The sequence below is a fragment of the Rhinatrema bivittatum genome, chromosome 1 (genome assembly GCF_901001135.1).
Source record: "Rhinatrema bivittatum chromosome 1, aRhiBiv1.1, whole genome shotgun sequence".
Lineage (NCBI taxonomy): Eukaryota > Metazoa > Chordata > Amphibia > Gymnophiona > Rhinatrematidae > Rhinatrema > Rhinatrema bivittatum.
The window spans coordinates 14,990,566-15,017,859 of NC_042615.1; the positions used below are offsets into that span (position 1 = coordinate 14,990,566).

The 27,294-nt window shown below is 44.1% G+C and overlaps 1 protein-coding gene across 1 annotated transcript in view; it reads left to right on the plus strand.

The window, feature by feature from the left end:
• FAT4 (FAT atypical cadherin 4) overlaps positions 1-27,294 on the plus strand; it is a 625,352-nt gene that overhangs the window by 318,904 nt on the left and 279,154 nt on the right. Inside the window, exon 4 of the mRNA XM_029589082.1 lies at positions 1,875-2,225. Within this exon, the coding sequence (XP_029444942.1) occupies positions 1,875-2,225 (351 nt within the window). The remainder of the gene's footprint in view (positions 1-1,874; positions 2,226-27,294) is intronic.

The window sequence follows — 27,294 nt, forward strand, 5'->3', positions numbered from 1 at the left end:
CACTAGAGGTGGCAGTAGTGAGTCGCTGTGTTCGGCAAGGCTGAAGTCCTTCTGATACTGGAATATAATCTCTGGGTCGCTGAGTTGTAGAGAGAGACTAGATAGTGAGTTGACAGGGTATACTGGATACAAGATGGTACACTCACAGTAGTAGATGTCTGCAATGGTCTCTATGCCACAGAGAGTCTTCAGTACATTCAGGAACAGGAGCCGTAGTCGAGCACTGGTTCCCACAAACAGTTTGTAATAAGAACTCACAATTGCTGTATATGAAATGGCTTCTAGAGTAGAAGAGAGCCTGTAAAAGATTCTAGGAACATGGGCCCTCGTGGAGCGAGTACCGGTTCCTATCTGCAATCTTGCCAATGTAACTCTTGATCTCCGTACCTGCAATAACGTCTTGGACGGAAGGGAAGCCCTTGTGGAGCGAGGAATGTAGGCCCTCGTGGAGCGAGCCCTCAGAGCTATAGGAATGTAGGCCCTCGTGGAGCGAGTACCGATTCCTATGTACAATAGAACTCACTGTGTTCATGTCAGCGATCGCTTCCAGGCAATGAGGAGTCTTCCGAGTGTTCTGGCAATCTGAAATCAAGAAGAGAGAGCGGAGCCCCCGTGGAGTGGGTACTCCTGTTAAGTTTGAAAAGGCCTAGCAGTGGGGAAGGATTCCCCTCACTGACTCTGATCGTTGTTGCAAGTATCGAGGTCTGCCGAAGCAAGTCCTGTTGGAGTTCCTTGTTAACTCGTTAGAGGTTAGCAAACAAAGACCTTTTAAAGTGCAAATGGATGACGTCACTATGGGGGGCACCCCCGTGTTCGCGCCCTTGCTGGTACAAAGTCTGGAGCACGCGCCCTTACGTCATCAGGAACTTGGCAGATCCGTAGCCTCAGGCCAGCCCGGGGAAACCAGGAACAAGAGGCAGAGAAAAGCCGCGGCTGCACCTGTCCATCAGATCCGAAGGGAGTCGCATCCCAGGTAGAGAGGGTGGAGCGAGGGGCGAGAAGAGGCACGAACACAACACATACCTGTAACCTTTCACCAACAGAAAATTCCAACTCTTCCCATGGTAATGCAGTTGGTAATATATCTTGGTTGGCACTTTACTCTAATTTTAATTTACATTTTATATTCAAGTTGATTAAATAATAGAAGTTAGATGTTTATTATAAATTAAATAGAGCTACAACTTGTTGTAATGTTTATTAAAAAAAAAGGTATATATTTCATGTTTTGTAGCTGAAGTATTTATTTACAGTACAGATTCCCTGACTTTAAGATTATAAATTCAAGACCAACTAGAGAAATGGTTTAGAAGCGGAGCATTTGTTTACATGACAGAAATATATTAAAACACTTTCCAGTTATAGAGAAGAAATAAATCATCGCTCATTTTGTAAACTGTTCTTGTTTAAAAAGTGTGTGTGTACAGCACAGTAGCTCGGCCTTTAAAAGATAGCTGCCTCTTTTTCACATGGGTATAACAATAGATTGTTTTTTCCTGCTTAAATCAAACGTCATGTAATGTTTCAAATATCCCTATAGGAAATAATTATATATGTAATACACCAATTAAAACATGAATTACTTGAAAGTTGTTAGAATGGAAATTCTTTTAGCAATTCCCATAACTCCCCAAGAAAAGATATGACCAGAACAATTTCATACAGCATATCACACACATGTCTATTCAGTATGATTGGTTCATTGTGTGTGTGTGACATCGTTTGTACTATATAACTAGAACAGATGCCAAATTAGTGTGTATCACAAAGAAAATGTTTATTTTGTTTTGTTTTTCACTCTTGATATCACCTTTTGAAATATCGGCTAGTAAATGGTTTCTTCCTGAACATTATTCTTTCAATGTGTTTTACAGGATCTATAGTGGCAGCCATCTTGGCCATCGATGATGACTCTGGTGCAAATGGAGAAATTACGTATCTTATCAGTGAAGATGATGAAGATGGCATATTCTTCTTGAACCCTGTTACTGGAGTCTTTAATGTGACTTGTGCATTGGATTACGAATTGCAGCAGTATTATATCCTGACCGTTCATGCGGAAGATGGAGGCAAGCAATTCACTACTGTGAAAGTTTACTTCAATATACTTGATATAAATGACAATCCTCCTGTGTTTGCCCTGGCCTCATTTAGTACATCGGTGATGGAAAATCTGCCTTTAGGATCGACTATTCTCAGCTTCAATGTCACTGATGCTGATGATGGTAAGTGCTTTGGCAAGATATACATTTCTTGTTTATGATGGACTCATGATTTTGAATCAAGAATGCTTGCTAATTACAGAGAATGATGAAGCAAATCATTCCTTTTCTTGCCTTATTACTTAACTTCCACTTATTCCTAATCTTAGCTGTATCTGTCTCTAAATGATATAGGCTATGAGGGGAAACTGTTGGCTCCTTAATTGCTACACAATGGAATTGTCCCTGAGTCTGAAGATTAACTCAGGGTGCCCAATATTCAAAGATATCCAGCTATCTAAATTAGCTGATTATAACTTATCTGGCTAACAAGTGCCTTTTACTGAGGAGTGGCTTCTGTCTGGCCACTCTACCATAAAGGCCTCATTGGTGGAGTGTGGCATAGATGGTTTTATTGTAACCCGCATAGAGCAGAGCCTAATTGGGTAACTGGTGAGATATAAATTGTTCAAAATATATTTTAAAAAATGGTTGTCCTTCTGGAAGGTTCTCCCATCTCCACAGTGGAACTTTGGAGTTCTGTCAGAGTGACCATCGGGTTCTTGGTCACCTCCCTGACCCAAGGCCCTTCTTCCCTGATTGCTCAGTTTGGGTGGGCGGCCAGCTCTCGGAAGAGTCCTGGTGGTTCCAAATGACTTCCATTTAAGAATGATGGAGGTCGCTGTGTTCTTCAGGACCTTCAATGCTTCAACAATTTTTTTGTACCCTTCCTAGATCTGTGCCTTAACACAATCCTGTCCCAAAGGTCTACATGATTTTGATTTTGCTCTGCATGCACTGTCAACTATGGGACCTTATATAGACAGGTGTGTGCCTTTCCAAATCATGTCCAGTCAATTGAATTTACCATATGTGGACTCCAGTCAAGTTGGAGAAACATCTCAAGGATGATCAATGACAGCAAAATACACCTCAGCTCAACTTTGAGTGTCATAGCAAAGGATCTGAATTCTTATGTAAATGTGATATTTTAGATTTTTTTTTTTTTAATTTGCACAATTTCTAAAAACCTAATTTTGCTTTGTCATTATGGGTATTATGTGTAGGAAAATAAGGCATATTATCCATTTTAGAATTAGGCTGTAACCAATCCAGTGTGACCGGGTGTGTATACCGTGCATTTGCATGGAGCGGCACACCTGGGGAGGAACCGGGCTGCTGGCGGAGCCTAACCTGCCGGCGGCCGAAGAGAGTGCTGGCGATGGAAAGAGAGGCCCGACTTCCGGGTATGGGCATGCATGTGCACATGCCTACTCACAGCTTCCGCTCCCCCCCCCCCCCCCCCCCCCCAAGCAAGAAGATCGGTGGGTTGTACAGCCAGAAGATAGCAGGAGGCCTGTGGCGCCGTGATGGAGCTCATTCCGCCATGGCCCAAAAACAGCACAAGAGGCCCGTGGGACCATGGTGGAGCTCATCCCACCATGGCCTAATGATAATGTGTGTGTGTGTGTGAGCTTGTACATATGTGTGAATGAGTGAGAGCCTGTGTGTGTGAGAGCTTCTGTGAGTGTCTATGTGAGAACTTCTCTGTGTGTATGTGTGAGAACCTGTGTGCCTGTGTCTATGTGAGAGCTTGTATGTTTGTGTGCCTGTGAGAGCCTATGTGTCACATATAGGCTCTCACAGTCAGACACACACCCTTAATGTATCTGTTAGGGAGAAGGGAGCCTGTGTATATTAGAGAGAGGGAGTGTGTGAGAGAATGAATGTCTTCTTGTGCATGTGTATGAGAGAGAAGATAAAATTTGTGTGGTGCTATCTTCCCCAATCCCCCCAATGCGGCAACCAGAATTGTACACAGTATTCAAGGTGTGGTCTCACCATGGAGCGATATAGAGGCATTATGACATTTTCCGTTCTATTAACCATTCCCTTCCTAATAATTCCTAACATAGTACCATAATAAGTTAGGAACATTAACCCCCCCCCCCCCCCCCCAGCTTCTCCTGAAAGAGAACCTTACTAGACACCCTAGGTGGTCTCCTTTTCCAAATGAACCTGAGCATCTTGTATTGATAATTTCAAGACCTGCACTGGTAGCATCTGGAAAAAATAACAAAATTGGGGTAGAATGTTCATCTTAATAATGGCAACTCTTCCCAGCCAGGAAAAATCCATCCTATCCCATCTGCCTAATTCCTTTTGCATCTCACCTAAGACGTCCTAATTGAACCCAAATAAATCGTCCACCATAGAACCGATTTTTAACTCCCAAATACTTCATCCATCCCTTTGCAATTTTAAAAGATAGCTTACCATTAAGCTCCACAAACTGTCTCTCGGGTACTGAAATGTTCCGTATCTTTGATCTATCCTCATTAACCTTAAATCCTGATACTTTCCCAAAATTTCTCATTTCCCCCAACAGGACCCCCAGTGAGTCCTCTGGCTTGGATACCATAAACAGGAGGTCAGTTGCAAATAAGGATATTTTATAATGACATTCCCCCACTTTAATACCCCAAACTAGAGTGTTGCATCCGATTCTTCCTGTGAATGGCTCCAACAGCAAAGCAAAAAGCAGTGGAGACAAGGGGCAATCCTGCCTCGTGCCCCTCTGCACCCCAAATGGGGCAGATTAGCCCCCATTGATCTTTATACATGCTTGTGGTTTGTCATACAGACTTTGAACCCATCCAACAAAGTCCTTCCCCAGCTGTATTTTCTCTAACACTTTAAAGCGGAACGGCCAGTGCACCCTATCAAAGGCTTTTTCTGTGTCGACTGTTAACAGCAGAGCTGGAGCATCCCTCTGCTACGTTTTACATATTATTTCCAAAACTCACTGGACATTGTCCGATGTTAGTCTCCCTGGCATGGACCCTGACTGATCGTTGTTAATGAGTAGTGGCGCCACCACCCCTAATTTATTTATTTATTTATTTATTTTGAGTTTTTCTATACTGGCATTCGCGATGAGAATCGCATCATGCCGGTTTACAATTAACAAGAGGTGAAGGAAGATAACAAATAATAAGAAACTTTAACAGGTGCTCAAAAAAGATTGCAGTTACAATAAAACAAGGGAATTACAAAACTTGGGGCAGTGAAAAGGAGATAGGAATATAACAGGAAGAGTAAAATTACCAATTAATGGTGTGAACCAAGTTATGGAGTTTGCAGAGTTATTGAATTACCATGTTGAGGTACAGTTATTAATTACCCTCTTAAGAAAAATTCTGAGCGTCAGTTAGTGGTGAATTAAGGTTCAAATGGGGTCTGGAAATGCTTTCATAAATAACCACGTTTTGAGTCTTTTCCTGAATGTAGGAAGGCAGGGTTCCTGTCGCAGATCCGGAGGGATGAAGTTCCATAATGGGGGTCCTGCGGTGGAGAAAGCCCTGTCTCTGGAGGTTATAAGTCGAGTGGTTTTGGAGTATGGTACCTGTAGGGATTCTCTGCAGGACTCTCTGATGGGTCTGGAGGAGGTATATTTTCTGAATGGGATTTGAAGGTTAAGTGGAGAGTATTGATGGATGGCTTTGTAGATGGTGGTTATAGCCTTATATATAATTCTGTAGTGAATTGGCAGCCAATGTAGGTCTTTGAGGATTGGAGATATGTGGTCTCTTCTCCTTGTGTTTGTCAGTATTCTGGCTGCCGAGTTTTGAACCATCTGAAGGGGTTTAGTGTGAGATGACGGTAGACCTAATAGAATCGAATTGCAATAATCTAATTTAGCGAAGATTATTGATTGCAGTACTGTTCTGTAGTCGTTAGTGTGGAAAAGAGGTTTTATTCTTTTTAGGACATGGAGTTTATGAAAGCAGTCCTTGGTAGTTTGATTTATGAATGATTTTAGGTTTAGCCTGTTATCAATGATGACTCCTAGGTCTCTTACTTGTGAAGTTTGTAAGTTGGCTGGTGGATTTGTGTAGATGTTACTGTTTTCAGGGGAAATTAGAAGGAGTTCGCATTTTGAAGAGTTTAGTATTAGGTTTAGATTGGAGAGGAGGCCGTCGATTTCTCGAAGGCAATTTTCCCAGAATTCTAGAGTTTTTGAGCAAGATTCTTTGAAGGGGATGACAATCTGGACATCGTCCGCGTATAGAAAGTGTTTAAGGTTCAGTTTGGTTAACAGTTGGCAGAGGGGGAGCAAATAAATGTTAAAGAGCGTGGGTGAGAGAGAAGAGCCCTGCGGAACCCCCAGAGAGGAAGAATAATGTTGAGATTCTTTGCTATGTATTTTGACCTTGTAGCCTCTGTTCCCCAAGAATGATTTGAACCAGGACAGAGCCGTGCCTGTAATTCCAATGTTCGCTAACTGATTTAGTAGAATGGTGTGGTTAACCGTATCAAAAGCGGCTGAGAGGTCCAGGAGGATCAGTAAGTATGCATGACCTTTGTCGAGGCCCATGATGAGGTAATCTGTCAGGGATATGAGTAGTGATTCAGTGCTTAAGGATTTTCGGAAACCATATTGGGTAGGGAACAGAATTTTGTGTTCTTCGAGGTAGTCTGAAAGTCTGGCGTTGACTAATTTTTCCATTACCTTGGCTATGAAAGGGAGATTGGATATTGGACGGATGTTGGTAGGATCTTTAGGATTTAAGTTAGGTTTTTTTAAGAGCGGTTTGATGGAGGCAATTTTCAGGTTGTCTGGATAGATTCCTTGGGCTAAAGAACAGTTGATAATGTCTGTCAGAGCTTTGGATATAGTATCTGGTATTAGCAGGAGTAGTTTGGAAGGGATGTGGTCAAAAGGATGTGACGATGGTTTCATTTTTTTCAATACCGTTTGTATCTCTGAAGTTGTGATGGGTTCAAAGGATTGTATGGAAATGTTTTTGTTGGGATGGAAATATGTGCTGAATGGCGATTAAGTATTAGAATTCAGCTGTGTTAGAAGGTTGGAGATTTTATTGCTGAAGAAAAGGGCCAACTCCTCTGCTTTTTCTTGCGCTTGGTTGAGCGGAATGTCTGGTGTATTAGTTTGCGTTAAATTTGATACATAAGCAAACAGGGCCTTTGAATCGAAAATAAGATGATGGATGTTGTGCGCGTAGAAGTCCCTTTTTGTTTTTAATGTAGAGCTCTTGTATTGGTGGAGGGCGAGTTTGTAAGCAGAGAGGGAGGTCGGAGAAGGCGCTTTCCGCCATTTGCTTTCTATCTGTCGAAGGGAGTGTTTGAGGTTATGAAGTTCTTCGTTAAACCAAGGTTGTCTTTTGGAGGAGTTGTGTTTGAGTTTTTTTGTTGTTAGTGGACAGAGTTTGTTTGCTGCTGTTTCTGTTATAATGGACCAGGAGTGTATGGCTGAATTAGGCGTGGAGATGTCTATGAGCGGGAGTTCTAGGACAAGGTGATTGTATAGTTCATCAGATGCGCAAGATTTCCTGTAGGTAAATTGAGGTTGATGGAAGTGTTTATTGCTCTTTTGTGCCAACGAAAAGGTTGTGGAGATTAATGAATGGTCTGACCAGGGGACTGGTTTGCATATGGGTAGTGTTGGGTGTGAGATGCCTGAGTTTACAAAGATAAGATCCAGGGTGTGACCGGCTCTATGGGTAGGTTTGTTGATTATCTGCTTGAAACCCATGGCAGACATGGTGGTTAGGAATGTTTCACAGTTGGTTGAGAGGATGGGGTCGTTGACATGTATGTTAAAATCTCCCAATATTATGGCAGGTTGCTCCAGATTTAGGTATGAGGCTGTTAATTGTAGCATGGGTGAGGTGTCGGAGTCTAGAAGGCCTGGGGGGGCGTAGACTAGCAGGATTTGCAGATGGTCTGATTTGAAAAGGCCTGTCTCGATTTTTGTAGGTGATTTAATTGGGACTTGTGTGATTCTTAGATCTTTTTTGGCTGCTAGGAGAATACCCCCACCCCTTTTTTTCCGTCGAGGAATGGAGAAGAAATCGTAGGTTTGAATTGGAAGTTGGTTTATTAGTGCAGTGTTCGTATGTGTAAGCCATGTTTCTGTTATGGCGCAGATGTCCGGGTTTGTGTCTAGAAGAACGTCATTGAGTATTAGCGTTTTCTTGGAGAGAGATTGTGCGTTGAATAGAATCAATGAGAATAGTGCTAGGCCTAGAATCTGTGTAAAAGGGGAAATCATGATAGGGATGAGGGATTTGTAGGTGAGTGGACGAGAAATCAAAGAAGGTTTTCCTGCTAGTATGTTCCTGTGATGGAGAATTGGAATTGGGAGACCAATAGGCATTGTGGCCTGATGTAACCGGTGAGCTGGAATTTTTAGGACACTGAGTCTTAATTTCTTGGGTGAGTGGGAGGTGAAGGGAGGATGAGGAGATTTGCTGGGTGTTTGAAACTGGAAGTAAGAGTGCTGGAAATTGGTTTGATGGCCATTGGAGACTGGATGGGTGGATGCTGAAAGAAGATTGGCTGAGTGCTGGAGACTGGTAGAATGAGTGCTGGAGACTTGTTGACTGGATGCTGGATACTAATATAGTGAATGCTGGAGACTTGTTGGCTGGATGCTGTATGAAGATTGGATGAGTGCTGGAGATTGGAGGAATGAGTGCTGGAGACTTGTAGGCTGGATGCTGGAGGTTAATAGAGTGAATGCTGGAGACTTGTTTGCTGGATGCTGTATGAAGATTGGATGAGTGCTGGAGATTGGAGGAATGAGTGCTGGAGACTTGTAAGCTGGATGCTGGAGGTTAATAAAGTGGATGCTGGAGATTGGAGGGATGTGTGTTGAAGTAGGATAGGGTGAGTGCTGGAGCTTGTAGTGATGTATGAGATGGGGTGAAAGGTGAAAGGCACTCTAAGGGCAAGGCTGGAGCGCATCTAGTTGCCTCTGGGAGTGAAGTCCCGACCTCGGGCTTATCAAGAGGGTTCTGAGTAGGCACCAGAGTTGCTAGAATTCTGAGGGAAAAACGCATCTGAGGGTATTCCAGAGTTGCTAGAATTCTGAGGGTAAAACGCATCCCTCTGCTGCGTTTTACATATTATTTCCAAAACTCACTGGACATTGTCCGATGCTAGTCTCCCTGGCATGGACCCTGACTGATCGTTGTTAATGAGTAGTGGCGCCACCACCCCTAATCTGACCGCCAGAACCTTAGACAGTATATGTTGATCAAGGATATGGGCCTATAAGAACCACAAAGTGTGGGTTATCTCCACTAAATTTGAATTTGTTGAAATCCTACCCCCATTTCTCAAAGAGTTAAACATATCTACTAATGGCTGAATAATAACCGGGTGAAACATCTTGTAAAACTTAACGGTGAAACCATCCAACCCTGCTGATTTACCTATTTTTAGATTTTTAATAACTTGATATACCTTGTCTTTTGAAATCTTTTTATTGAGAACCTCTCTAGACTTTTCTGGTAACACCGACAACTCCACACTCCCTAAGTACTTACTTATATCTTGCTCTATTACAGTCTTATCTGCATCGTACACCTCCTCGTAAACTGTATGAATCTTTTACCCCTGTGTAATAAAGGAATTTCCCTTTAGTATCCTTAATCTTAGTAATGTGATTTTGCATGGCCCTTTCCTTCAGGCTTTGTGCCAGTAGGTGGCCTGCCTTATTATTGAGCTCAAAATACCTCTGCTTTAGCAAATCAAGCTAGAAAGCAATCTTAGCCAAATCCAATGCTTGTAATTCTATTCTTGCAGCCTCCAACTTTCTTAACCTATGAGGGTCTGGTGATCACCTCGCCGTCAATCATGCCTCAGTCGCATACTTAGTTCCGTCCACCCATTACATGCTATCTCATATGATGTATTCACTTTGTTCTAGTTATTGAGTTATCTTTCCACTTCTAGCTTCTTCTTCTCCCTAGTTACGTCTTCCCTGTTCAATGTAACTTTCATCGCTGCTTGTTTGCTTTTGCTATTGTTATTATTGTTATCATACCCCTGTTCTATGTAAACTGATATGATATGATTTTTCATGAATGTCAGTATAAAAAAGCATTAAATAACTAAATAATTTAGCAATTGATTTCATTATTTGCAGCCTTTCCCCCTCCTTTTCCCTTTTGAGTAATGTGGCCTGGGAAATCAATTTTCCCTAACTACTTCTTTCAGACACACCCAAATAGTTCCTGGGGATATGTCATTCATTTTGATAATGATCAAAATGAATGACATATTGTTGCACTCGGGGGTGGACCCTTGTCATGAGGCAGTGGAGAACTGCCTCCTGGTAGGGACTAGGAAGCAACTGCCCCCAGGGGTCAGAGCACGAGGAGACAGAGGCTAGGAAGAGCTTCACCACTGGAAGCCCGAGGTCCCCCTGGGAGGAGCCCGAAGGGACTCGGGCCGCTTGGACTTAGGTGGGCCTCGCAGGGTCTCCTGGGAGAATGGAAGTCCAATGTGCCCACAGGCAGAAGGGAGCGCGGTCAGGTTCGAGACTGGAGGTCAGATGGAACAAGGAGGACCAGAAGAGCGTAGGTGATAACAAGGCTAGGAACAGAGCCAGAATCTAGAGACGTGGTCAAACAGGCAGAGGTCAAAGTCCGGGAGTCAGTCCGAGGAGTAGTCAGCAAAACAGAGATCAGGTACCGAAGGTCAGACAATGTCATAGGCAGGCAGCAGGCAGGTCGAGGAACAGACTGGAGTCAGAAGGCAGGCAGCAGACAGACAGGTCGAGGAACAGACTGGCTTCAGAAGGCAGGCAGCAGGCAGGCAGGTCTAGGAGCAAGCCGAGGTCAGTACCAGTGAGACAGTCTGGAGGTACTACCTGGGGGAGATGGAGAGACGAACAGGAACAGAAGGATGCTGGAGTACTAGGATGCAGGAACAAGGCAGGAACAGAACTGGACCAGAAGGATCCTGGAACGAGACTTGGAACAAGACTGGACAAGAAACAAACGCAGTGACAATCTAGCACAAATGCCGACCCGATTGCCAAGGCAAGGAAGTACAAGCAGGGACTTCCTTATAACAGAGAATCAATCAGGGCGCGCCACGGAGCTAGGACCCGCCCTTGGCCCTACAAGAGGCCGGGCGGTCCGCGCGCGTAGGGGCGTGGCCAACACAGCCGAGGATGCCGAGCTCCGGCATGAGGTGTGGTGCGCATTGGAAGGCCCGGCGACTGCCGCCGCGGGATGCCAGGGCTTGGAAGCGCTTGCAACTGCTGCTAGGGAGGCTGACCCAGGACCTGCCGTGGAACCATGAAGGTGAGCAGGCCCGGCGTGAACTGGATGCATAATACATATCTCAAACATTAGAGACTCATTAAATACTGTAACATCCAATAATCTATCGTTTAGTCGCCAATATTGCTTACCCCTCTCCCCACACTTCAGTTTCAGGGATAACCAGATGGGGACATGATCCGACTATGTAATATTGCCCAGATCCACATCTTCAGTGTGACCCACCAAAGATTTATCACCAAGAAATAATCCAGACGTGAATAGGATTATGTGTTTGAGAAAAATAAGTATAATTCTGGGCAGTCCGATTTTTCAACCTTCAAATATTCACAAAGCCTCAGCCTGAAATCAGATTTTTAAGAGCATGTTTGTTTTTTGGCCCCACCAAACCTGTACCTGTATTATCAAGGTAGAGATACCTAGTAATGTTAAAATCTCCCCCTACAATAATGATGGGGAATGGCCCGATAAAAAGTGGTAATTACTTAATAGAGGACATTCTGAGCCATAGGTTGAGGGTACTGTACCATACCGTGTCCCCAGATTTGAGATGGGGTGCCAGCCAATGGCTTTTGTCCACTTGTTTTTTGTATCTTTCTGTGGCTGCTGTAAAGAGTTGGCGGGTCTTTTGCCATAGGTCCTTGAGTGAACCTGCTAGGCTAATGCTGACAGTTGATGGACTTACACTTAATGGGACTGGAGCTGGACCTTCACCAATTTAGTCCTGTTCCCCACAGGTTGAGCCCTTGGATTCCAAGCGCTGGATTAGATGAAGTCAAGATTCGGGCAGTGATCAGGTTTGGCTGGGAACAGACAGTATCCAGGCCAAGGTCTGGGCAAGCAGTAATCCAGATGAGTAATCTGTATGTGTATCCAAGCAGGGGTCAAGACAGGTGGCAATCCAAAAGAGTAGTTAGTATCCGTAGCAGAGGTCAGAACCAGGAATCAGGCCAAGATAATACACTGAGGACCAGGACAGGGCAAGGCAACAGAGAAGCAGGGCAAGGCTGGAACAGGGCAAGGCAAGACAGCTGGACAACGAGGCACAAGAAGGTAGCAACATATGTTGCAAGGCAGGAGGACTTGTTGCTGAGGCTTTGGTAGAGTAGATGGCTGGGCCTATATGTAGTGCAGCTCTGTTCCCACTGTGGGGCCTAGAAGAGAGAGGAGTCCATGCACAGGAGCGGTGGCAACCAAGTCACGAAGAGGAGTTCATGGCATTGATGTTGGGCAGCATCCTGAAGTCAGTGTGGCTGGTCGTAGGGCCATCCCACAGCTAGCCAAATGTTACAGCCAGGAGCAGTAAACACCTAACACAGACATGAGATATGAATGACTTTGAATCAAATAACACAGTTTACATTTTTGAGGGGAGCTGCATTATTTCATTTGCATATTTTAGGCTAGTAATGAGCTGATTAGCATCTATTTGGCTTTTAGACTGTATTTCCTTTTGTTATGCAAAATCTGGAAGACATCTCACATCAAGTAAGGGCCACATCAGTTTCATTCTACCTCAATACTAGATATTAGAGGTGTGAATCGTGTGATCGATCGTCTTAACGATCGATTTTGGCTGGGGGGGAGGGAAATCAGATCGTCGTGTTTTGTTTTGTTTTGAAATCGTTAAAAATCGTAAATCGGGGGAGGGCGGGAAAACCGGCACACCAAAAAAACCCTAAAACCCACCCCGAACCTTTAAAACAAACCCCCACCCTCCCGAACCCCCCCAAAATGTTTTAAATGACCTGGGGTCCAGTGGGAGGGTCCCGGCGCGATCCCGGCACGATGTCCCGCTCTCTGGCCATGGCTGCTGTGAAGAGAAATGGCGCCGGTGGCCCTTTGCCCTTATCATGTGACAGGGCAAAGGTAGCGCCGGCGCCATTTTGATTCCTAGCTCCCGACGTCACGCATCCAGGAGATCGCTCCCGGACCCCCGCTGGACCCCCAGGGACTTTTGGCCAGCTTGGGGGGGGCCTCCTGACCCCCATAAGACTTTCCAAAAGTCCAGTGGGGGTCCGGGAGCGACCTCCTGCACGCGGGCCGTATTGCCAATCTTCAAAATGGCGCTGGCGCTACCTTTGCCCTCAAGACGAGTGAGGGCAAAGGAGAAATACATAGCAAGTCAGTAGGAATAAGAGAAACAGAAAATATATACACATTAATTGGCATAGAAGAACAGCTGTAATATTGAAAAGGAATAATAAACTGACTGATTCTAATTTAATTAAGCCATGTGGGGAAACCAGTGAGAATGAACCAGTTTGCACTGCAGCGAGCTGTGCAGGAGCATGTACTCGGACAACACAGTGCAAAAAGGGAAAAAAGAAAACTTACAGCTAAACCAGGAAATACTTTGCTTCTAAGTATTTAGAAAATGAAAAAACAAAAAGCATTCCCCAAAATCCCAGTCCTAGCTAGGGTGTGCACAGAACGAGAAGTCCCACTTGAAATAAATGCAGAAATAGGCCGATGCAACATCGGAGTGGGGAAAACCGGCACTCGTGATGGAGCGTCCGCTCTCCCAGCGCGGGTTGGGAGAGCGGGAGCTCAATATTTAAATCTGCTGCCGCGGTAAAAAGGAGGCGCTGGGGAAATTGTGCACCCCTAGCCCCTCTTTGGCATCGGGCACCCAGGAGAAGTCAGCTGTCAGCCGATTAGGAAAATGGACACTCGTTAATTGAGCCGGCACATTTTTTTTTTAATGTTTTCCTCCTTTTTGTTCCTCTGACTTAATATTGCCACGGTATTAAGTCAGAGGTAGTACAGAAAAGCAGTATTTTCTGCTTTTCTGTACACTTTTTGGGCTTCTCAAAAAATAATGCCTGCTTTGGGCAGGCATTAATTTCAGAGAGTAAAATGTGCGTGGCAGGCACATATTTTTTTTTTTTTTTTTAAATAAGGGGAGAATAGCTAATAGCCTCACCAACATACATTTGCATGTGATGAGCGCTATTAGCTTCGTGGAGGGTTGGATGCGCATTTTGGACGTGCTAATCCCCTTCTAGCATAAGGGGTTGTGGACGCACATCCAAAATGTGCATCCCAACCACAGGTTAAACTGCACTCGGCGGAGTGCACTGTATTGCATCGGCCTGTAAGGTGGTGTATGCTGCTAGGCTAGTTGCTGGAGCTGACTATGTCTAACTCCCTGGAGGGGTAAAAGAAACCCCCCCAATCCTTGGCTGTTTTATTCAGTGTGAGGGACAGGTACAGCTCCAACTTCCAGAGGCAGAAAGCTGGTCACAGGGCTATGGACAGCCTGCCACAGAAAGAAGCGATCTGGCTTCCTGTGCACACCGGGTGAGTTTAATGTTGAGTGTGCAGAGGACACTCACAACAATAATATAGAAGGAGAAATGCAGTCAGTCCCTGGGCTGGGGGCTGGGAAATCCCTGGAGATCTTGTAGAGGCACACCGTCTCTCCTTCCTGCAACATATGGGTCTCAGCTGCAGCCAAGCTCTCATCTATCTGTCTTCACCTGAATCCAGACTCTCTCTTCAACTGCTGCTGGTCACCACCCTCTAACACTGCCAGAGAAAATTGCACTTTTTTCCCCTTATTTGTTGTGACTCCCATCAGCCATTGTGTTTCCTCCTCTGCAGGCTACCTATGTGTTGTTGTCTGGGCAGGCTAAACAGAACAGCTCCTTTCCAAACTTATTAACCCTGCAAGTGCTGGACCTATTGCTGCTCCCAGTGAAAACAAATCTTTATCAACATGTAGGTAGTTCCACTGGCAGTTTTTTCCTTCTTTGGCAACAGGTGACTGCAAACAGGAGGCTCAGTGTAATAGGTCAGTAGCAAACATGTTCATTGCATTGCTCAGCCTCTACCCCCATACAAACTCATGGGGGCTGGGACTCTGACATTTATTTATTTATTTATTTAGTTTGAATTTTTATATAACCGACATTCCTATAAAGAATACAGATCACACCGGTTTACATTGGAACAGAACTTTCGCTGGAAGGCGATACATTAAACAATGAACATTAGCGAATTATAACATTCAAAAACATTTGGAAACAAGGAACCATAAACAAACCGAGAGCAGCTTCAACACGGAATTAATACAAAACTGAGGATAAATATAAATAAAATTAAATAAAATAAATGTAAATACTTGATTTAAAACTAGGATGGATCCTGGGGGGGGGGCTGTGAAGAGATAGTTCAGTATGTCCATTAGCTGTTGGCCTTGGGCCTTGATCCATGTTCTAGGACCTGCGTCAAAGAGAACTTGGGTTTTCAGGGAAAGCTTGACTGAAAAGCCAAGTTTTTACGTCTTTCTTGAAAGTTTGGAGACAGTGTTCTTGACGGAGGTCTGGTGGGAGAGTGTTCCATAGAGTCGGCCCTGATGTAGATAACGCTCGTTTGCTTAGGGAAGATTTAGTAGGGGGGGCATGCAGAGAGCCTTTGTAAGTTCTTCGGACTGGTTTTTCAGAGGTGTGAGCACGGAATTGATGGCTAAGTTTGAGAGGGGCGATGTTATGAATGTCTTTATGTATCATCATGAGTACTTTGAACAAAATCCTGGCTTTGATGGGTAACCAGTGAAGTGACTGCAGTATAGGAGAGATATGCTCTCTTTTGTTTGAGTTGGTGAGTATTCTCGCCGCAGCATTCTGTACCATCTGCAGTGGTTTTATTGTTATTGCAGGGAGACCAAGCAAGAGGGAGTTGCAGTAGTCTAATTTAGAAAGGATAATGGACTGCAGCACCAGTCGGAAATCTCGAAAGTGAATGAGAGATTTAAGTTTTTTTAATACTTGTAATTTAAAGAAGCATTCTTTTGTAGTGTTTTGGACAAATGATTTAAGATTGAATTGGTTGTCTAGTTGAACTCCTAAATCTCTGACATAGGGGGAGTGGTTAATAGCAGTTTAGGGGGTTGAAGAGAACTTTGTTTTCATCTGAAGAAATAATGAGAATCTCTGTCTTATTTGTATTGAGGAATTAAAACTGTAATGGGTGTTCTCCATGGATAGTGGGACAAAGAGCCACACAATCCCGGAACTCCCATGCATGCTCAGGGAGAGCTTTTTAGTATCTAAATGTAATCCGCTTTGAAGTGTCACAAAAGGCGGAATATACATTTTAAAAAACTATAAATATTAAATAAATAGCTTGGAGAGAGCATGTCCGTGTCAGCATCATCCAAAGACATCACACACTTGTGTTGCTGCTTTATTCCACTTGCTAGTAGTTTGAAGGGTTGAGAGGTACATGCAAGCCTGTGCCAGGGAGAGATGGAGGCATGTGTGAGAGCAACTGCGCATCACCAGCAATGTCAGCAGGAGCCGAGTCTGGTTGGCAGTACATAGCGGCATGCAGCTCTAATCCTGGCAGGGGTGTCATAGGTGCTTGTAGTGGTAGCTTTAGAAGATGCTAACCATTGACTCCCTGGATAAGTGCCATCAGATAACAGGAGTAGCCTTGCCTTGCTTCATTGCAGTCAGGGACTCAGGGCAGTGACTGGTGCTGTGCTGCAGATTCTAAGGCTACAATTCCACAACTGTTATTGACAATTCACACACTGCTGCCACCATTCCCCCTTCAGCACTGGAACATGTCTGATTTGTGCTACTCATCCAGAATGTACTTTACCAACTTGTTTATAGAAGATTTGCTTTGTGTATCATTTATTTTGAGGACTTGAGCAAACCATTGGGTGGGCCTGATTTGTTTCTATAAACCTTTCCAGGGTTACCAGTTTATATACATACAACAGTGACCACCTAACAGCAGTGTGTGAGTCTGCTTACAACCATTATCACATGTATTGTGTTCCAACAGGCTTTAACAGTATTACACATGGCATCTCTGTTTTCTTTTTTTAACAAAGTAAGATAGCCCTCTTGGGCTGGCTTTGCCAGGCCTTTGTAGAGATCTAATAATGGGAAGTGTCTGATAACCCTTCCTAGTCAAGGAGATAAGTATTTTCTAAAGGGTAGAATTTGGTCATAATTGTTTAGAAGTTCTGCAGTCTAAGCCACATAAACTTTAATCTTCAGAGATTAGTCAGTATTTGCAGTGTTCAGAACATGAGTAAAAGCTTGCCAACTTTAATTTAACACAGACTGAAATCAGACATACAAAGCTGTTAATGCTCCAGCAGTCCCCCGAAGTACCCCATTTTACCAGTCCCAAGTAATAATATTTGGGATTGCTGGAGCCAAGAGGGCAAGCTCAGAGCATGCTGTATAAATTGAAGGCACTCCCAGTTTTTTCTTCAGCTTCAGACATTCCTGCCTGTGTTTGACAGGCCCTTAACCATTTAAATAAGTTGAATTACAGTGTGGGCCAGGAAGCCTCTGGCATACTAAGAGAATGGGACTGTGTTCTAGTCTGTTTTTCAACATGTATGCCACGTACATAAACCATCCTTCAGGTATATTTTTATTTCCCTGGCCCCAGTAGGTTCACAATCTGAATTTGTACTTGAGGCAATGGAGGGTGAAGTGTCTTGCCCCAAGTTACAAGGGGCAGCAGTGGGATTTGAACCCACTAAACTATTCCTCCACTCCACATCCTGATGCTCTGTGGAAAAGTTACCTGCAACTCCTATGTTTGAGTTATCTTTTCGGGAATTAATGCGGCTCAGGTTGTTTTTGGCAAGCCGCCTTAATTATTTGCACATAATTAGGTATGTAAGGGCTGCTTTGCATGCATTTGAAAAAATTACGCTGACAGAGCAGTTCATTTTAATAGAGGCAGGTTCTAGAGAAAATATCCCCACGATATGGGGATATCACATAATAAACTGATTTTTCACACAAAAAACGCTGTTTTTGTGCATTATAACTTATCACAGCTTAATAACTATACCTCTTAGATTGTGAGCTCTTTGGGGATTGTTAAATATCTACTGTACCTGTATGTAATCCACTTTGAAGTGCTTGAAAGGCAGAATATAAATCAAATTTTAAAAAAAAGAAAGATAACAAATGCCATGTCCAGAAGGGATTGTTATTTGTCTTTCAAAGAGTTAAATAATCAAAGCAGGGCATTTCTAGGGACTGAATCCCTGTATCAAAGCGAATCAGTTTGCTGCCAAACTACCCAAACTATGGGGTCAATGCAATGCAGTGCATTCAGCCGAGCGCACTGTATAACACCGGTTACATTCACTCCGCACTCCGACGCCGGTTAAATAGGCGCTAATCCACCCACTAATGCAATAGGGGGATTAGCGCCTATTTAACCCGCGTCGGACGCGGAGTGAATGTAATAGCGCTAATCACATGCAAATGCATATGAATGAGGCTATTACTCATTCACTCCACACGCAAAAAAATAAATGTGCGTCATAACCGCCAAGTTATGAAGACAGATGCCGGCAAACTCGGTGTCGGTTTTCATAACCTGCTGTCTGCCCATAATGAAAACAGACTCCGAGTAACGTCGGTCTTCACAACTCTGCGATCTGCCGAGTTAATTGATTAATTAATTAATTAATTTATTTATTTATTTATTTATTTATTCTTTAAAAATGAAGTACAGAAAAGCAGTTTTTCCTGCTTTTCTGTACTTCTTTTACCTGCGCTCAGCTATTAACGCCTGCACCAGGCAGGCGTTAATAGCTTAGCGTTAAATGTGCATCTGAGACTGTAAACTACAATAAATTAAATGTGCGTCTGAGACTGTAAACTACAATAAAGATGGACGCGACCCTGCTGATTCGCTTTGATACAGGGATTCAGTCCCTAGAAATGCCCTGCTTTGATTATTTAACTCTTTGAAAGACTAATAACAATCCCTTCTGGACTGCCGGCAGCCGCAGCAGGGTCGCGTTAGGAAGCAGGCGCTAAGGTCACGCAAGCGACCCTACCACCTCCTTGCTAGCGCGACCCCCTAATTTGGATATTGCATGGCGCCCCCTTGCGGGTGCCATGCGCACGTTAGGAAAGCGGGCGCTGACTTTATATTGCATCAGCCCCATTCTGCTTTAAAGTGCATGACCTGGGCAGGAGTGGGCACTCCAGTCCTGGTCAGGTTTTCAGAAGGTTCCTAATGAGTATGCATGAGAGGTTTGCATGCACAGTGCCTCACTCATCCATCCTTATTAGGGATATCCTGAAAAGCCCAGCAGTGTGCCCTCCAATTTCTGTCTCCCCAGAGCCCCCTTCAGTCCTTATGCCCTCCTATTCTCTCTGTCTTCCTCAGACCTTCCAGACTGTCTCCCTACCCTGGGAGCCCCTTCAAGCTTTCTGCCTTGTTTCCAAAAGAACTCCAGTTTTCTGCTCCTGAAACCCTCCCAATTCCCTCTGGCAAAGCCCCTCGTATCTTCCCTTCAGGTTCTCTCCACCTTATTTTCCTTCATCTTCTTTTTGAATGCTGCCTTTCCCAATGAATAGCAAGGCAGTTTACAGCATTGTTAGAATTCAGGTACAACATTTTCAACCACTCTAATCTCATTCTCCAGCACTTTTCCAAGCTTCTCTCATTCAGACACTCAAATCATTTCTTTCGTCTGCCTCTCAGCTTCTGTTTACAAGAATCTCAGGTGAGTCACTGACTTCTGCCTGCACAACTGATATAGCAGCACTAGGGCCATCAGATGACTTTCTCCAGATCTCAGAAATTGCAAGCAGTGCAGCAGGGTCTATTGATCAGTACTGGGGCTTATTTATTTATTTATTTATTTATTGTTTTTATATACCGACATTCTCGATATACATATCAAATCAAGTCGGTTTCCATATAACAAAACTGTCGCCGGTAAGGCGTTACATTAAACAATAGACAAAGTATTGAACAGTATTGAACAGAGAACGTGCAGCGTAACATTAAACAAACAACAAATTATTGAACAAAAGAACGTAGGTCAATAAATATTAAATATTAAATATTAAACGTAAAAACAATATATAAAATAAAATAAAATAACTATGGGAAGAGCATGAGCTAGAAAGCTGATGCTTCAAGAGATGGTTTTTCATAGCAGGTGGGTGGACTGTCCAGATAAGGTCCTGAAGGTCCTAAGGGTATAAAGTCGGTAGTGGACTTTATATTGTGCTATTTTGCTCTTTGACCTGTGTCGAATTGTTTCTGCGATTCCGAATAGGCTTGTCGGAAGAGCCACGTTTTGAGGTTTTTCTTGAAGGTGAGATGGCAGGTTTCAAGACGAAGATCATAGGCTTGTGAAAGAGTTGCCTTTGTACGGCTGCTGCATGGTTACTGGGATTAGGGAGCAGCTGGTGTAGAGAATCAATCCCCTTCTAACTCCCACAGTTACTGAGCGGCATCATTGCCAGAAAACAGCAGCAATGGGAACATTTTATTATTATTTCTATTCTGCTTTTCTTTCTTTTTAGCCACTTCATTGCTTTTTGCACCACATGTACAAACTATCATACCAAAAATGATTTTAAAATCTGTATCTACTAGATGAGAGTGCTGCCACATACCACTGCACTCTAAGCTATGGGTCTGTGATGGTATTCTTGCCTCCAAAACTGGGAGTACCCTGCATCTGCTTAAAGAATTTAAAAAATAACTCGAAAGTCATTGATCCATTGTAGGTATTACAATTTATGTGACCTTTTCTTTCGTGTTTACTAGCGAAGTGTGGTGCCTGCTGTATGTGTGTAGCATGATATGAGTGTATCCGCAGGATTGGCTTTCATATTAATTACATGCACTTCATAGATTTAAGCATTTCTAAATATCGGACAAGAGCCTGAAGAACAGAAAACTGTTAGTTTCCTTGTGTGTGTGGACTGCAGGAAATGTTCCCAGCCTCGGTGCCCATTCTGTTGTTTCAGTTGCCAAAGCATTTATCAGGGAGCCTTCCTGTACACTGACCTAAACCAGGGGGCATTGCTTCCTTTTGTCTCTATGTGGAGTAATTGGAGAAGACTGATCTGTAGGCAGTTGCTTGTTTATAGGAAGGCATCTGCTGCCTTCATTAAGGTGGCAGTGTATTTGTCTGGAAACGAACACCCTAATCGGTGTTTTTGCTCTTTCCATGAACTTTTTAATATGATACTGTGATAGTGGGATCTTGGTTTCTGATGCTTCTGGAGTGGCTTCAGAAGACAAGTCCCAACTATCTCATTCCCATGTTAAAAAGGATTGCATTTTAAAACTCATTGGGGCCGGTGCAATAAGATTAATTCAGCAGAGTGCACAGTTTTACCCTCCATTGTATCAATGTTTTTGTGTGCAAATGTTACTCCTGATGCAGCATGAGTTTTGTACACAAAAATTGTGTGTGTGAAACTGTGCATCCTGCTTTAGTGGCCTTGCATGGAAATGAAAGCATTAGCTATTACCCCATTGCAGAGGGGTGCGCTGGCTTTAGAAATGTTACTCAGGTCAGAGGTGGGGTGAAGTGTTTAGCACTTGTGTCAGTCTATGGGCAAAAGCTGAAATCCCAATTCTAGGACCTAAAATCGGGATTTATGCATAGAAAACATGCTTTGCTCATACAAACTGGATTTTCTATGCAGAAATATGCTTTATGTGCACAAAAATTGCTTTCTTGCGCTGAAAGCCTTTTTCTGTGCACAAATCTATTTTTCTGTGCACAAATCATGCTTTATGCACATAAATAACGGCTGAAGGTCGCTCCCCCGAGCCTGAAATGTGCATTCAGTCTGTGGTGGGTGCACATTTTGACTTGGGTTTGTGTGCACAATTCCAGTCAGCGCACTTTTTAAACTCCCAGTGCATTAGCACAACATGAACTTACTTCCATCGGGAGTGAAAAAAATAACTGTTTAACCTGTGTCTTAAGATGCTGTTCCCTGAGTTTCAGTGCACAGTTTGAACCCAAGTTGGCCTCATTGTTTCTGCAATCAGATTGCCTATTACAGTAAGTGATTACAGAATTCATTGACATTAATTTTTTCTGATTCTTTGGCCCGGCAGTTCCGTCAGAACTGGCCTTGGTTCACAGCTACCTGGGCTACTTCAGTCAGCTTAGCCCAAGCATTGTAGTGACAGTCCTTGGGACCAAACCCTGCAGTGTCCTACGAAACCCAGGTCTGTCCAGCAGCCATCCACAGCATCTCCAGCTCTGCTCAGCCCAGAGCTACAAGGCTAGCCTTGCATTCGTTTTCTTTCAGAAGAAAATACAAAACAATATAGAGTGGTTCCTTTTGCGCAGCACTTTGCTTTTTTTCTGAGCTCTGTTACTTAGTCTTCTGAGCCTGTCCTGAAGTTGTTCTTATTTTTCTTTATTTCATATTTAAGGAAGCCTTGGTTTCCTTATCAAAGAAGAGAACCAAGTTTGTTGGGAGGAACAGAGGGTGCCCATGCGGTGCTTCCAGAGAGCTCTAAGAGGTTTAAGGAAACTTCAGAAGTATGAGAACTGGGACTAAATTCCAACTATTGTCCAGTGGGGAGAAGATTAAGATACATTCTGAGTTGGAAGAAGAATTACATTTTCTTCAGTTTGAGTATTTGAAAATGAGGAGATACATTATGACGGAATTGGTTTATTTGAATTCAGACTTTTACTAGAAAAGTAAAGTCACAAATTTAGTATTTTCTTCCAATCTGTAAAATTAATCAGAGTCAACATCCAAAGAGCTGTAAACATCTTTTCATCCATTGAATCAACTATCAGTAAAGAAGTTGGAAAACACTTTCCTCTCAGTGTGGTTATAGCTACCAAAGACTGTAGAGGCCAATATTTCAAGCTATCCGATTTTATAAGTTAGCTGGATAAGAGTTATCCGACTAATTTATATGGGATACTCAGTGACACAGCGATGCCACTTAAAATATCAGGATAAGCTCATCTGGCTAACTTTAGACCTACTTGGGCCACGTCTAACTTATCCAGTTAACTGATATAGCTGGATATTCAATGGCAGCTATTTAGCCAGTTGTAACCAGCTAAGTCGAGCTTGAATATGGACTCCTGTAGAGATTATTAGTGCTGTTTACAGAGACTGGAAAAAAAGGGCAGGGTATTTTATCAAATGCAAAAGGGCCTTGAAGTTATGCTCCCCCCCCCCCCCCCCCCCCACACACACACACACAGAAAGCCCTGGACCTCTCAGCAGTTGTAACAGTCTTGACCCCTGTATGACCCTCCTGCCTGTAGGGGCCCCCAGTGAGACACAGGCTTCCCTCGAAGGTGCATGAGGCAGCACTGCCATGCCTTTAAAAGCCTGTCATTGAGTCTCCCTCCCTTACTCCCTGTTGTGGCCAACGTAGCCCTTTACTATGCCTTGCCTTCTAGAGGCCTTCCTGCCTGATTATTGGCCTGGTTCCTGTGAGCCTTCTAGTGACCTTCTGGTATCTGTTGCGTCCGTCGGTCTCAGACAGCTTCGACCTCTGTGCCTCACCTTTCTTCCTTCTCTCTCCTCTAGCCTTGGGAAGATGGCTGCTGCCGTGTCTTCATGCCACTCTCTCCGGTGTCCCCGGATCGGCAACGGCGACGGTGTTAGCCATGATTTTCCTGAGGGCCTCCTAGGGTGCACGCACACACGCCACCCACGTCTTTATCCACATCATGGCGGGAACCTCAGGGGCATCCCCTGCGAGTGACATCATCACATCCTGGTATTTAGCCTGCCCTTCGTTTGCTAACAAACCGAGTTAGCAAGGATTGGATTCGCCTCCAGTCTGAGCTGCTCTGCCACTTCCCAGCTGCCGCAGGAAGCTCTCTCTGCCCTTCGGGGTAATTCATTGCTAACCTGGGTACCCGCTCCTCGGGGGCCCTTCTGCTCTATTTCAGGTACCTATCTTGGGATACCGGGTACTCGCCCCTCGAGGGCCTGCTCTCCCTAATCTGGTGCCTGCCACTGAACTACTTTTGCCTGCCAGGACCTTCAACAGTTCAGCTTCTGCTTTAGTGAGACTAACCCTTTCAGTCTGTCTCACCTTCAGCTTCAGCGCTCTGTGTTTACATCCAGGACCTGTCCCTGCTACACCGCGCTGCCTATCACCTACTCGAGAGTGAGATTGGTCTCCTCTGCTGAGGACCCCTGGACTACTTCTGCTGGGTTACCTTCACTGCTGCCCGCTCCCCAGGCAGTACCATCGAGCTGTACAATAAATACAACTTCTCTGTGTCTGCATGTATAGAGTCTGGCCTAGTACTGCGGTTCCTCACAGGGCTCCTCCCCGTGGGAGTGACCACCACCGCAGTACCCAAGAATCCACTCCAACACCTCATAACCATAACAGTATCTTGGTTGTCTTGTCCCTGTCTTGCCTGTGTCCTGCTTGTTTAGCCTTGTTTCTGTCCTTGGCCTTCTGGTGTCGTGTCTGTCTGGTCTCTGCCTTGCTTTCCACCCTGTTTCAGTTTTTCCTTGCCCTGGTCTTGTTCTGTGCTTGTTAGCTGTGTTCCTGTCTTTGGCTGTCTAGTCCCTTGCAACCTGTTTCAATTTTGCCTTCCCCTGATCTTGCCCTGTGCATGTTTAGATTTGTTCCTGTTTCGTCTATTTATTGTCTGTCTTTTTGCTGCTCTCCTTCTTCCATGTCTTGTGAGCATCCTTCTGTACCCTGCACCCTGTGTTGCCTTTGTGGGTGCCCTCTTGTACCCATGCTTCAAGAACACCTCTAGCTATGTCCTACCAGCCACCAGAACCTGTGGGATCAATCCAAAGGGGGAGGTGGCCGGTCGAGCAGGAAACCATGCTCTGCCCTGTTCTGGACTCCTGAGCTGTTCCTGTCCTAAAAATTATCTACAATGTGCCTGCGCGGCCATGATAGAATTTAAGCTATCCCTGGAGAACTGTTGCAAAAAGAATCAACTCTTTGTTTGCCTCTGGGTCCAGTATCTGGGTTTTATCCCATCCATGGGTTATACATTTGTAACCCCTTTTTTTTTAGCAGTAATTACTCCCTTCAGGGCACACAACTAATTTATATCTTCGGGGCTGCTCCGGCAAATTGTATCCCATGCTTAACTCTTGATCCCTAGGGAAGATCTTTTTTATGGGGGTAAGCTCTCGCTTGTGACCCAGATAATGTTATAATGCTCCTAGTGTGTGTATACTGGAAGTGCTTCTCATGAGGGGAAAGGTTGTAATGAATAGACTGGACCAGGCTCTGGGTGTTAAATAAAAGTTTACTGATTGGTATTCATAAATTCAAGTCCATTGTACAGAAGTGTGAATTTACATCTGACTGATGGTGCATTAATAACTTTCTTCTGTAGGTAGGTGCCCTTTATTCAGACTTCTGGGTAAAGCCCATGGTGATATTTAATAGAAACATAGAAATGACGGCAGAAGAAGACCAAACGGCCCATCCAGTCTGCCCAGCAAGTTTGCACTTTTTTTTTTCTCATACTTATCTGTTACTCTTGGCTCTTAGTAACCTTTTGGTTCTATTTCCCTTCCACCCCCGCCATTAATGTAGAGAGCAGTGTTGGAACTGCATCTAAGTGAAATATCTACTTAATTAGTTAGGGGTAGTAAATGCCGAAATAAGCAAGCTACACCCATGCTTATTTGTTTACCCAGACTATGTAATTCAGTCCTTTTTGTCTGTATATAGATCCACTTTTCTTCATTCCCCCTGCCATAGAAGCAGAGAGTTATGCTGGATACGCGTGAAGTATCAGACTTTCTCCCCTGCCGTTGAAGCAGAGAGCTATGCTGGATATGCGTGAAGTATCGGTCTTTCTCCCCTGCCGTTGAAGCAGAGAGCTATGCTGGATATGCGTGAAGTATCGGTCTTTCTCCCCTGCCGCTGAAGCAGAGAGCTATGCTGGATATGCGTGAAGTATCGGTCTTTCTCTCCTGCCGTTGAAGCAGAGAGCTATGCTGGATATGCGTGAAGTATCGGTCTTTCTCCCCTGCCGTTGAAGCAGAGAGCTATGCTGGATATGCGTGAAGTATCGGTCTTTCTCCCCTGCCGTTGAAGCAGAGAGCTATGCTGGATATGCGTGAAGTATCGGTCTTTCTCCCCTGCCGTTGAAGCAGAGAGCTATATGCAAACTCTCCCAGAGGAGGGGTCCCCAACTTTATTGCAAAAATCCTACCTTAATTCATATTCTTCCTTGGACATCCAGCTGTCCCGGTCCCTTGGTATTTGTGTGGCGATCCGTTTGGGCTCTACCAATCTTGTTTTTCCATGCTCAATTTATTGATATTTCTGGGGTACTTCTCTTTGGGAAAAGTCAGTGGGATCAGGCTAGTTCTCAGCTCTGCAATCCCAGTGGAGAAGAGGACCCAAAACCCTACCCACTTTGCTCAAGTCCAAAAAATATTTCATAAGTTTAAACTGAATACATCATCAGCCTTCACTGTCTTGTAACAGCAGGATCCATCATTGGTGCTTGCCCACCTAGGGTTTAGAGTAGGTTCATAGGTCTTTGGTCCTCTGGTGCGAGCCCTTTTTCCCAAAGGGTAACAGGAGTAAAAATCTATTTCTCTGTAAATTAGTAGGAGAAGGACCCTCTAGCAAGGAGTACATGATGAGGTGTCATTTCTAACAGAAACTTCATTTGGGTGAAGCTGGGAGGCCTCACCAAACTATCCCCTAGATTCATTCATTCATTCATTCATTTATTTATTTATTTATTTAAAGTCTCTTCTATACCGATGTCCGTTCGCACATCGCATCGGTTCACAATAAAACAAGAACTTTTAGGCAGAGCCCTTACATAAAACAGGATATATACAGATATATTATAGGGAGGAGCCCTTACATATGACCAGGGGGAAACAAAAACGGGGTGAGGGACCAGGGTAGGAGGGTCAAGGTTGAGCAGGAAGAACAAAGTATTAAACTATAAATTGTATAAGATAAATAACTAACATAACTTCAAACACGTACAATGTACAAGATAAGGGACATAGCTTATTCCGTAATCCGTATTCAGACCGATTTCATTGCCGAGGATAGCACATATACAATACACGTGCGATTTATGTAATGGGGGGCGACATGGTATAGGCTTGCTGAAAGAGCCAGGTTTTCAGTTTCTTCTTGAACATGGGTGTGTATGTCTCCAGGCGGATATCATGCGGTAAGGAGTTCCAAATGGTGGGGCCGGCTAGAGAGAAAGCTCTGCTTAT